This window comes from Nicotiana sylvestris, chromosome 12 (assembly GCF_000393655.2).
Source record: "Nicotiana sylvestris chromosome 12, ASM39365v2, whole genome shotgun sequence".
NCBI lineage: Eukaryota > Viridiplantae > Streptophyta > Magnoliopsida > Solanales > Solanaceae > Nicotiana > Nicotiana sylvestris.
The window spans coordinates 165,405,663-165,418,106 of NC_091068.1; the positions used below are offsets into that span (position 1 = coordinate 165,405,663).

At 40.7% G+C, this 12,444-nt stretch overlaps 1 protein-coding gene across 1 annotated transcript; it reads left to right on the plus strand.

Moving 5' to 3' along the window:
* Positions 1-712: 712 nt before the first annotated feature.
* LOC138884066 (uncharacterized mitochondrial protein AtMg00860-like) lies at positions 713-11,008 on the plus strand. Its single transcript, XM_070164806.1, has 2 exons — positions 713-843; positions 10,717-11,008. The coding sequence occupies exons 1-2, from the start codon at positions 713-715 to the stop codon at positions 11,006-11,008; spliced, it is 423 nt and encodes a 140-aa protein (XP_070020907.1).
* The last annotated feature ends 1,436 nt before the right edge of the window (positions 11,009-12,444 follow it).

The following is a 12,444-nucleotide window of genomic DNA, read 5'->3' on the forward strand; positions in this document are numbered from 1 at the left end:
GGAGGAGCTTGGTATGAGGGTGAGGGTGCTTGGTAATTCGGGGTTGGCTGGTATGTGAGTGGATGTGTTGGATAAGCCTAGTATTTAAGGGGAGACTTGGTCCTTTGTGCAACCATCACGGCTCTTACGTCCCTTTTCTTGGACATACCACCGGATTGTAAAACCTTATTTGTAGCTTGCAAGCCTCGAAATTTGTAACCATACCACTTTTAATACCTTCTTCAATTCTCTCACCTAATTTGATAATGTCGGAGAACTTGTGGTTGTCAATCATCATCAGTCGTTCATAGTACTGCGGGTTCTGAGCTCGGACAAATAACTTGTTCATTTGCTCCTCTTCTAAGGCGGGTCTGACCTTAGCAGCTTCGGACCTCCAGCGAGTACCATACTCATGAAACGTCTCTGTGGGATTCTTCTTCAAATTATGGATATAGAACACGTCTGGCGCGTTCTCTGTATTAAACCTGAATATGTCCATGAAGTCAAACGCCATGCCTACCCAGCTTGACCACTTCTTGGGATCTTGGCTGATGTACCAAGATAATGCATCTCCTTTCAAACTCCTCATGAACAACATCATGCAGATCCTTTCATCCTTCCTTACTCTAACCAGCTTGTCGCAATATGTCCTCAGATGGACCCTTGGATCACCCGTACCATCAAACATTTCAAACATAGGAGGTTCATACCCCTCAGGTAGTTTGACATCAGGATGTATGTAAAGGTCCTCATAGTTCAGTTCCTCAATTCATTTGCTTCCCTCAACGCCCTGAATCCGGCTGGTCAGTTTTTTAAGTTCCTCGGCCAAGTTCCTGATAAGCAGATCCTTTTCATCAGACTTAGGTATGCATGCGATAGGTTGGGAGGAGTGCTATGGTGGCCTTGTGTATGGGTTTGAAAATAGTCCTTTGTGGAGTTCTGAGGTTCTAGGATGAGTAGTGGAGCGTTGTTTTGGGGTATGGTAGGTGTTGCATTGGTTTTTTGGTGGAGCAGCATGATGATGAGGCGCGGGATGATTCTGCTGTTTTGGGATATTTTGAGGAGGTGTAGGGTTTTGAGCGTTGGGGAAGTTGATATCTGGGGTGCTGAGGGAAAATGACAGGCTTGCCAGATTCCAAACCTGATCGAGCTCTTCTGGGAATTTCAACAGTTTCTGTTCAAGTTGTGACACATTCTCGTTAGGAACCCGAATACTTTGGCCATCAATGGCCTCTACACGTTCAGCTGTGTTCTCCTTCCTGATGTTGCTTAAGTCTTCTATTTTTCCTTTGTTCTTGCCTTTAATATGACTAAGAGGGGGAGTGGTGGAGGCCCCTTGGATCTTGTGAAGTAAGATGATGGTGCCAGAGTGCACAAACTAACCTTTAGGAAGGAAAAATAATAAAACTGAAAATAAAAACAAAAGGTAATTAAGTCAGTGATGAATATAAAAAGTATTGCAATATTTAAACACATAGCGTGAGAATGTAAAGCATGTCCTAATTTGGGGACCCCTTTGTGCCCGAGGTAGGCCTAGAGACAAATTGATTTGGAGAACTAGAATTCTAAATGCCTTATTTTATTGATAAAAATAGACGAATCCCAAAACGACACTACTTAAGCAAGAAATAAAAGTCACTAATGGCCATTAGCCTTATTACATTCATAAAGCGAAAAAATAAATTCCTATCTATTTGGTCCCAGAAGGAACTTCCTCAGGTTGAATGCTCTCATTGACCAAATCCTCCAGATCGCGTAGGTTCACCAGTAAAAATGCCTTTTCCAGGTGTTCTCCTTCGACTCCCTCAGTGCTTCGGCAGTCGGTGACTCTCTTCCTCACTTTTCCTTCGAATTCCAGCAAACTGTATTCTAGATATTCCAACTTTTCGCTAGCTTTGGCGGCCCTCTCTTTCCACTCATGGATTTGGGCATTTTATGGAAGAATCCTCCACCAGTCTAGCAAGAGTGGGTGTGCTAACCATACCGAAACTGGGGACCTCGTTCTTTATTTTCTGCAAAACAAGAGGGTTAAGACCATACCCTCACCGAACTCGACTATTTAACATCAACAATTAGCATGAAGCATTTAGTTCTCCAAATAAATGCACATAACGTGATGATGTCCGTTTGGGTTTAGAGAAACCTAGTGGACTTTGAACAAGGCTATCTTAAAGGATCATTACCACAAATAAGCCTTTCCGAATTTATGGGGTAATGATATATGAAGGGCGCAACCACTCATCAAGCGTTGCTATAGTATTTGTTTGGCACGGTGGAGTATGATGTTGAGCATGATTATGCAATAATTAAAAGCATGTTGATATGTATTTTCACGTTAAGAAAGCGATAAATATAGCAGTTTTTATAATTTAAAGTAGCAGTAAAGGAAGGAAACAAGAAATATAGGTCTGTTTTGCTTTTGAAAAAGAAATTAAATGCTTAAAGGAATTAAACAAGTAATTGCACATAGGAGAGGGGTAGAAATTCACAAAAACGGTATGAAATGGTAAAACCCTAAATATCCCCAGTAGAGTCTCCATACCGTCGCACCCCCATTTTTCCTCACGGAATCGGATTTATGACATTTTTGGTTGGGACAACTCTTTCCTTTTGGGAAAGGGGTTTGCATTTTTGAAGAGTCGCCACCTAACGATTTAAGGTGTGTTAGGACACCTATAGGTTTCATCTATAACTATGTTTGATATCCAGAGATAGGGAAAGGGCTTAAAATTATCCTACGGGGAAGGTGTTAGGCACCCCTCACGATCCACTAGTATGGTTCCTGGCCAAACAGTTTTTTGTGAATTTGTACAATTAGCTAATAAACAAGAAGGGCTCAAATAATAGGGGATTTAAGTTTAAGAACACAGATGTTTGAAAAGCAATTAATGAAAGCAAGATTTTGAAAAGAATTACAATCTAAGCATATTCGTGAATGTAAAGAGGGGTGTCCTAGGTTTATTTATAATATAGATCACATCAATGAAATACCCGATATGAAACTCCTCAAAGAGGGGCTATACGTGGTATTAACGCACTGGTCATCATATCCATATCTACCCTTTCCCGCCCCGTGAAGGTAATTAAAGCGAGGGTTGGTCTCGACCCCTATTGAATGGTATTGCTCGTCTCTTCCTATCAGTCCTGAGGAATTTAGGACTCCTATCCTATAAAAGAAGCGGGATTCTAGGCAGACCCTCAGATTTAAAGTCAAGATACTAGGCGACAAATAAGAACACATACGATTGCATTTAGGGGGGAAAACACAGGAAACAAATAGAAGGCTCATATATACCCCCACAAGTAGTGCATATAGATAGCATGACTCGTACACATATAAGGTCTGAATTAATATCCTAAGCATGGTATAACAGTAGAACCAGATTTATTGCATGACTCAGAAAAGAAGTCCGAATCAGGCTTGCCTACTGATTTTAACAGTTGATAATTAAGCATACATAAAGAAGCATGTTTCCAGTTTTGACAAATTTAGAACCTAAGGCTTGCCTAGGCGTTAAATAACGTGCAGCAGTTATTCAGAATTATTAAAAATAGTTTGGAAATTACTTGTACCTAAAACATGTTGTTCTAAATATTGCGAAGACATGCAGGGATTATTACCAGTTTGTTTAAAGCAAAATAAGACTATTGATACTCATTTTCATGCATCAGTAGTTTAACTAAGCGTAGCTGAGTGAGTATGAACGAGAACCCAATCATGGTATCTAATGATTTATATGCAGTATTCTTAAAACATGATTTCTAAATGCACAGCATGATTGCAGAATTTCCTAAGAGCAAGATTTCTAAATGAAATTTCGGAACATGCTTACGTGGGCAGAATCACATAATAACAACTTATTTTATTGTTATTATCTATCTTATAGACATGATTTCTAAATGTGGATGAGATGCTGAAAACAATACATATAAATCATAAATAGCATGATGTCTAATATACGAATCCTAAGCATGGTTTCTATTGCGCAGTTAGGAATATAAACCTAATAACATGTTTTCTACCCTTAGCAACTATAACATACATATTTACCCTATCCATTTTCACTAGCCAACCTCAATACTTGTTTATAACAAGTTATTACAGACCAATCATAGAAATGATATACATAAGCAGGAAAGAAAGATAAAAGTTACACTATAGAGAGCCTGAAAACAGGCCCAAACTTTCAGCACCTGATTAGGACTTCCTCCCTATGTTATGTAACAAATCACCTCAAGTGCCAAGATTGTTCCATAGTCTTTCTCATATCTGGTTATGTCAGAGTTACCTAAGGACCTCAAGGGATCCCGTGCAGTGCTCACACCCAGACTGCATAGCCAAGAGAGATTAAGTGCAGTGTGGAAAGGCAAGCTTTTATGTGTCCAAGTTCAGAGGGAGCTCCAGGATCCCAAGGCAAGGCTCACACAAAAGGGGCAGAACCTAGTGGTCTAAGAGTATATGTGAGAGTGCTTGACATAGATTTTAAAAAGTTGAGTTGGAAACAGTTTTAAAACTGCATGTTTGAAATAAGTTTTGGAAAAAAGTAATAGAAGAGTTTGCCTTAGGGAAAACAGTTTTGAAAGGAGAAGGGAACAAGAGCAACTACAACTTGGAACAAGCCAGCACACACAGAACAAATTTAAAGAATAGTATCATCTCAAAATTCACGAGCAGGGAAGTAAGGGGTTGGGGACATAGAGGGCCCAAATCAGAAATACATAAACATGGCTGAGAAGATATTCATATAGACCAGCAAGTACAAAGAATAAGTAGCAATGGATTGGCCTCCAGAATACAAAACTACTACTTCAAAGTGTTAACAAGGGAGTCATGCTCGAAATTAGAATAGTAATAGGTAATAAGACATAGAGACAGGGTGTAGGAGTAGTCATGCTGAGGGCAGGAGTCTATTACACATAATTAGCCATGCCACTTAGTGTTAAACCAAACACATCTAAGAGTCTATAATGCTAACATGGCATTCTAGTTGAGGGGAATAAACAAGAACTCAAGTAGACATGCTGATTACACACTTGAACCAGAGAGGGAAAAACTTAAGCATGCTGAATAAAGCAGTAAACAAGAAGGGAAATTAAATACATTAGCCATTAAATTAGTGCAGAAGGAGATATGGATTAACAGACAAGGAGCACATAGAGTTGAGTTTCAGAATTGAACTAGGAACATACCAGTTAAGGAAGCAAAGTGCAGAAAGTAAAGCAAGTAGTATCCCACAGTCTAGCCTTGGCTTTCAGCCGGCTAGACATGCAGTTATCACAAATAGCAAATAAATAAGAGAGTGTTTTTATGTGTGTGTTTCCTTTTGAACTAATTGTTTGTGTGTTAAGACTGTAAAAAAGAGTCATTTATATAGTATCTTGAAAACTGGTTCAAAATAAGGCAATAATCAATTCTTCAGTAATTATAGAACTCAATATCAAAACGAAAATTAGCCAAGTATCCCTTAATTAAGGGAGTAATTTGCCAACGGTAGAAAGTAGGTAACAGATAAGGAAAGAATCCAAGTAACATAGGTACAAAATATGTAAATTAGGGCTTGATACATAAGGGTCTAATTAAGTAAATAATAGTAGAAATCAATTAAAATATAGTCAATCCCATAACAAGGTAAGAAATAATTTTAAGGGATAGAAAAAAAATAGATGGAAATCTATATAAGAGCATCAATACTGTAAATCAAGGATTTTAAGAATCGAAAACATTGTACTAATATTACGGGAAATTGTATAGACTTCCATGAATAAATAAATATACGTAGTACAAACAGGAAGAACCAAATCAGAACCATTAATAAAAAATCACTAGGATGAAAGTCATAGAAATACTCTAACTAATCACACCATATCCATGAGAATTGCACATACAGACAAATCGACTGAACGAACAGTAAAGACGAACTCAGAATCACAAACTAGAGCCAAACAAATTAGGGTTTTCAATGTAATGAGTCAGATAAAAATAAACCATTTAAACGTATTAAAAATCATATGATAATACTAAAAATCAGAGGAAAAGTCGTTTAAAAAAAAAGGTTAAGAAACCCTAGTCTTGAAGACGAAGGGTTACTTTAGAGAAAATCGGAAAAAAACCTTCGAGAAAAACAACAAAAGCTCATAATTTACACAGATCTAAGATAGATCTAAAAGAAACCGGAGGATCTCAAGAGTTAGGGTTTCAGAGAACCCAGAGAAGATGAGAAAACCTTAGAACGTTACCGGTTTTAGCCGAAAAAGTTATGGATCTTACTCGAACAGCCATGGATGGCCGGAAAATGGCATGAAAGACCATGGATAGGAGTTGAACCGCTCTAGGTTCACCTGAGGACCTCAGGGTAGTGTCAAACCGGCGTGGGATGAAGCAGGGGCTAGGAGATGATGATAAGCCATGGTTTCCGGTGAGGGAGGTGGCCGGAGAAGGCGGACAAGGTCCATCGGAGAGAATGGGAGAAGAGAAGATTCTAGAGAAAACCAGAGATAGAGGGAGGGAGTTGAGTGTCGGTTGAGTGAATAAGAGAATGAGGGTTTGGGGGAGAGGGGTAGTCTCAGGTTAATTGTGGTAAACGTGAATCCGGGCGGTTGATCAAAATTGATCAACGGCCAGGATTAACTCAGATCTGGGCTGGGTATGGTTTGGTTTTAGGCTTAGGTCCGGTGGGTTTTTAATTGGGTTAGGGGTCCGTTGGATTAGGCTAGAATTGAAAGCCAATTTGGCTATAAGTTAAATAGCCAATTTTTTCATATTTAATTTATAGAAAATAGTAGATAATTTCTAAAAAAATAATTTTAAAATGCTAAAATGATTTATAATACATAATTAGCAATTTAAAAATATAGGAATCAATTTTATGCATATAAAACATAATTGAATCTTAAAAGGGCTAATATTACAATTATGTGCAATTTAGCTTTAAAAATACTAAATGTAATTATAAAAATATATAAAAATTACATTACCATATTTTAGTATAAATATAGAAATCTAATAGATGAATTATCTAAAAAATAATTTTGGAAATAAATATTGGGGATTTTATGGATAAAAAGGAAGACAATAAATCAATTTAAAACCTTGAAATTGTGAAAAAAATAATAGAAACCTTGGATATGCTTATATATGCATATATATGCTATTTTGAAGGTTTTTTAAATATTTAAAATATATAAAAAAAAATTGGGTATCAACAATGTTCATTATGCTCCTTTATTGATGCTCCCTTATTGGCTTATTATTAGAATCTGATATCCCCCGCAGCATGTCCCCTTCCCACCTTATTCTATTGATTACTGTTATTATATTTCTATCAGAAAATGATCTATCTACACGGGTATATCTGATTGTCGTGTCCTAGCCTCGTCACTAGTTCACCAAGGTTAGGCTCGACACTTACTTAGTACACGGGGTCGGTTGTACTAATACTACACTCTACACTCTTTTGTACAGATTTCGGCATGAACCTAGTGAGTAGCTGATGTATCTGCCTTCAGTCCAAGGAGACCAAGGTAGATCTGCTGGCGTCCATAGAGCCTGAAGTCCCCCTTCCCTGTTTAGCTTTCTGCTGCCTCTTATCTTTTCAGAGAACACTTGTACTTTCTTTTCAGACCAGTATTTGTAGTAACTCGTAGATGTTAGTGAAGTTGTGACACCAGATCCGTGGGTATATTTCTATTAGTTTATTGGATCATGTTATAACTCTTCCACATTTATCAACTATTTAACTTTAGTTTCTGTTTATAACTGTTTGAGAATGATTGTTACTATGTGGAACCATAATAGTTGGCTTGCTTAGATTTAACAAGTAGGTGTCATCACGACTCCCGAGGGTGGAAAATCCGGGTCGTGACAAATTGATATCAGAGCTCTAGGTTTCTTAGGTTTCATAATTCGCGAACAAGCTAGGTAGATTCCGAGGGATCGGTACAGAGACGTTTGTGCTTATCCCCAGAGGCTATAGAGTTTAGGAAAATTTCACATCTATTCTTCTATGTTGTGTGATTTGACTTCTCAATGCTAATTGAACTTCTACTCTATTCTTTCGCGGATGGTGAGAACACGTGCTTCTTCATCCGCTGATCAGTATCCCGAGCCCCCAATGGCACCTTCTATACGGGGTAGAGGACGAGGCTGAAGTCATGCTAGAGGCCGAGGTAGGGGCAGGGCTCATCCCAGAGCAGCAGCACCAGCGGCGGAGCCTCAGTTAGAGTTTGAGGAGGAAGCTCCATCCTAGACCGTTCCAACAGCACCAACTCAGGAAACCGAGGGATTCATCACTACCCTGGTACTCCAGGATGCTTTGATCTGTCTAGAGGGCCTTATGGAGAGTGTCGCCCAGGCAGGCTTACTTCCTGTAGCACCAGTTGTCTCTCAGGATGGGGGAGGAGCACAGATTCCCGCTACTCGCACTCCGGAGCAGATGGCTCCCTAGTTTCAGACTCCAGCAGCTCAGCTAGTTGGGGTAGTTCAGCCGAGTGTTGTGGCTTATACCGGTGATGGAGCAGCTATGTCTACTGATGGTTTGTAGAGGTTGGACAGGTTCACCAAGCTCTTCAGTACTACTTATGGTGGTGCATCTTTAGAGGATCCCAGAACTATTTGGACAGCTGTCACGAGGTTCTTCGGAACATGACGATAGATGAGATCAATAGGGTCGACTTCGCTGCTTTTCGTCTGTCGGGTTCTGCCAAGACTTGGTGGAGAGATTTTTGTTTGGTTAGACTAGCTGTGTCACCGTATTTGACTTGGGATCAGTTCTCTCAGCTATTTCTGGAGAAGTTTCTACCTATCACTTAAAGAGTGAGCTATCGGAGGCAGTTTGAGCGCCTCTAGCAAGGTTCTATGACCGTCACTCAATACAAGACCAGATTCATTACCTTGGCCCATCATGCTCTTATTATACTTCCCACCCAGAGAGAGAGAGAGAGAAAGAGCAAGGAGGTTCATTGAGGGACTCGCTCAGCCTATTCATTTGCATATGGCTAAGGAGATAGGGAGTGAGATTTCTTTTCAGGATGCGGCCAATGTGGCCAGGAAAGTTGAGATGGTTCTATCACAGGGGAGTGGGCAGGGGTCTGATAAAAGGCCTCATCATTCGGGCAAGTTCAGTGGTGCCTCATCTGGAGGCAGGGATTCATTTGGTAGGGGCCATTCTCCTAAGCCGTTTCATTCAGCCCTTTAGGCTTCTAACGGTGCTCCAGGTAGCCGTGGTTCTCAAATGCAGTATTTTGATCAATTGTCGTACAGTGCACCACCAGCTCCTATCAGTGCACCACCACTTTAGAGTTTTTAGGGTAGTCACTCAGGCCATCAGGGTCAGTAGTCTCAGTAGCTGAGGGCTTGTTACACTTGTGATGATACAAGGTATATTACTAGATTTTGCCCTCGAGCACCGAGCAGTTCTCAGCAGTAGGGTTCTCGTGCAATGATTCAGGCACCGAGTGTTCCACTACCCGCGCAACCAGCTAGAGGTAGGGGTCGAGATGTTAGAGGTAGAGGTCAGGCCATTAGAGGTGGAGGTCAGGCAGCTAGAGGTGGAGGCCAGCCAGCAGGAGGACGTCCTCGGGATGTAGTTTGGAGTGGTGGGGCCCAACCCTGATGTTATGCTATCCCAGCCAGACCAGAGGTTGAGGCCTCCGATGTAGTTATCACAAGTACGATTTCAGTATTCAGTAGAGATGCTTTAGTTCTATCTGATCCAGGGTCCATATATTCCTATGTGTCATCTTATTTTGCCCCTTATCTGGTTGTGCCCCGTGATTCTTTGAGTGCTCCTGTATATGTGTCTACATCAGTGGGTTATTCTATTATTGTAGATCGAGTCTATCGCTCGTGTGTGGTTATTATTGGGGGTCTTGAGACCTGTGTAGATCTCTTACTCCTTCATATAGTAGACTTTGATGTCATTTTAGGAATGGACTGGTTATCCCCTAATCATGATGTATTGGACTGTTATGCCAAGACTGTGACCTTAGCCTTGCTGGGTTTTCCTTCATTGGAGTGGAGAGGGACTCCCAATCATTCTGTTAGTAGGGTTATTTCATATATAAAGGCTTGGCATATGGTTGAAAAGTGGTGTTCGGCTTATTTGGCGTATGTTCGTGATTTTAGTGCTAAGGTTTCTTCTATGGATTCTGTGCCCAATGTTCGTGAGTTTCCAGAGTTATTCCTTTCAGACCTATCGGGGATGCCACCCGACAGGGATATTGACTTTTGCATTGACTTGGCTCTGGGCACTCAGCCCATTTCTATTCCGCCATATCGTATGGCCCTGCTAGAGTTGAAGAACTGAAAGAACAGTTACAAGACCTGCTTGATAAAGGCTTTATTAGACCAAGTGTCTCACCTTAGGGTGCGCTGGTGTTATTTTTTAAGAAGGACGGATCGATGAGGATATATATAGACTATCGACAGTTGAACAAGGTCACAATAAAGAATAAGTATACATTGCCTAGGATCAATTATTTGTTTGATCAGCTTAAGGGTGCCAAAGTGTTTTCGAAGATTGATTTGAGATCTGGCTACTATTAGTTGAGGATTAGGGCATCCGATGTCCCTAAGACAACTTTTCGCACTTCGTACAGGCATTATGAGTTCTTAGTGATGTTGTTTAGGTTGAAAAATGCCCCAACAACTTTCATGGATTTGATGAATCGAGTATTCAAGCCTTATTTGGATTCCTTCTTGATTGTCTTCATTGATGATATTTTGATCTATTCTCGCAGCCGGGAGGAGCATGAGCAGCATCTTCGAGTCGTTCTCCAGACTCTAAGGGACAGTCAGTTATATGCTAAGTTTTCGAAATGTGAGTTTTGGTTGAGTTTAGTTGCATTCTTGGGTCAAGTTGTATCATCAGAGGGTATTCAGATGGATCCTAAGAAGATTGCGGCAGTCAAGGACTGGCGTAGACCCACATCAGCTGCAGAGATCCGGAGTTTCTTGGGTTTGGCAGGCTATTACCGTCAGTTTGTGGAGGGGTTTTCATCTATTGCAGCTCTAATGACTAAGTTGACCTAGAAGGGTGCCCAATTCAGGTTGTCGGACGAGTGTGAGGTGAGCTTTCAGAAGCTCAAGAAAGCTTTTACTATGGTGTTGGTGTTGGTATTACCTATAGGTTTAGGGCCATATACAGTATATTGTGATGCATGTCGTATTGGACTTGGTGCGGTATTGATGTAGAATGGAAAGGTTATTGCATATGCTTCGCGACAGTTTAAGATCTACGAGAAGAATTATCCAGTTTATGATTTGGAGTTAGCAGCCATTGTTCACGTGCTGAAGATTTAGAGGCATTATTTATATGGCATGTCATGTGAGGTGTTCACGGATCACAAGAGTTTTCAATATTTGTTCAAGCAAAAGGAGCTCAATTTGAAGTAGATGAGGTGGTTGGATCTATTGAAAGACTATGATATTACCAACTTGTGTCATCCGGGGAAGGCGAATGTAGTGGCCGATGCTTTGAGTAGGAATTCAGCCAGTATGGGCAGTCTTGCGAATATTCCGGTCGGTGAGAGACCACTTTCTTTGGATGTTCAGGCTTTAGCCAATCAGTTCGTGAGGTTGGATATTTTTGAGCCCAGCCGTGTGCTAGCTTGCACAATTGCTCGTTCTTCATTATTTGAGCGTATCAGAGATCGGCAGTATGATGATCCTTATTTTATTGTTCTTAGGGACATAGTGCGGCACTAAGGTGCCAATCAGGTTATAGTCGGAGATGATGGAATTTTGAAGATGCATGGTCGCATTTGTGTGCCTAATATGGATAGACTTCGTGAGTTGATCCTAGAGGAGGCCCATAGTTCCCGGTATTCTATTCATCCGGGTGCTGCTAAGATGTATCAGGATTTGCGGCAGCATTATTAGTGGAGGAGAATGAAGAAGGACATTGTTGCCTATGTAGCTTGGTATTTGAATTGTCAGCAGGTAATGTACGAGCATCAGATACCTGGTGGTTTGTTTCAGAGGATTGATATTTCCTGAGTGGAAGTGGGAGCGTATCACTATGGACTTCATTGTTGGACTCCCACGAACTCAGAGGAAGTTCAACACAGTGTGGGTTATTGTTGATAGGCTGACTAAGTTAGCGCATTTCATTCTGGTGGCAGTTTCCTATTCTTTTGAGCGGTTGGCAGAGATTTATATTCGGAAGATTGTTCGTCTTCATAGTGTGTCCGTTTCTATTATTTCTGACCAAGGTACGCAGTTTACCTCGCATTTCTTGAAGGCAGTTCAGCGTGAGTTGGGTACTCGGGTTGAGTTGAGTACAATATTTCATCCTCAAACGGACGGACAATCCGAACGTACTATTCAGATTTTGGAGGATATGCTCCGAGCATGTGTTGTTGACTTTCCAGGTTCGTGGGATTGGTTCTTGCCATTAGTAGAGTTTGCCTACAACAATAGTTACCAGCCGAGCATCTAGATGGCTCCCTATGAGGCATTCTATTTTA

What these genes read in the sequence shown, in the direction of transcription:
- LOC138884066 (XM_070164806.1), top strand. Translation starts at nt 713, where the DNA reads ATGTATGTAAAGGTCCTCATAGTTCAGTTCCTCAATTCATTTGCTTCC. An exon ending in ATCCTTTTCATCAGACTTAG is followed by an intron (nt 844 to 10,716) that starts GTATGCATGCGA and finishes CTATTCTCGCAG; the next exon opens with CCGGGAGGAGCATGAGCAGC.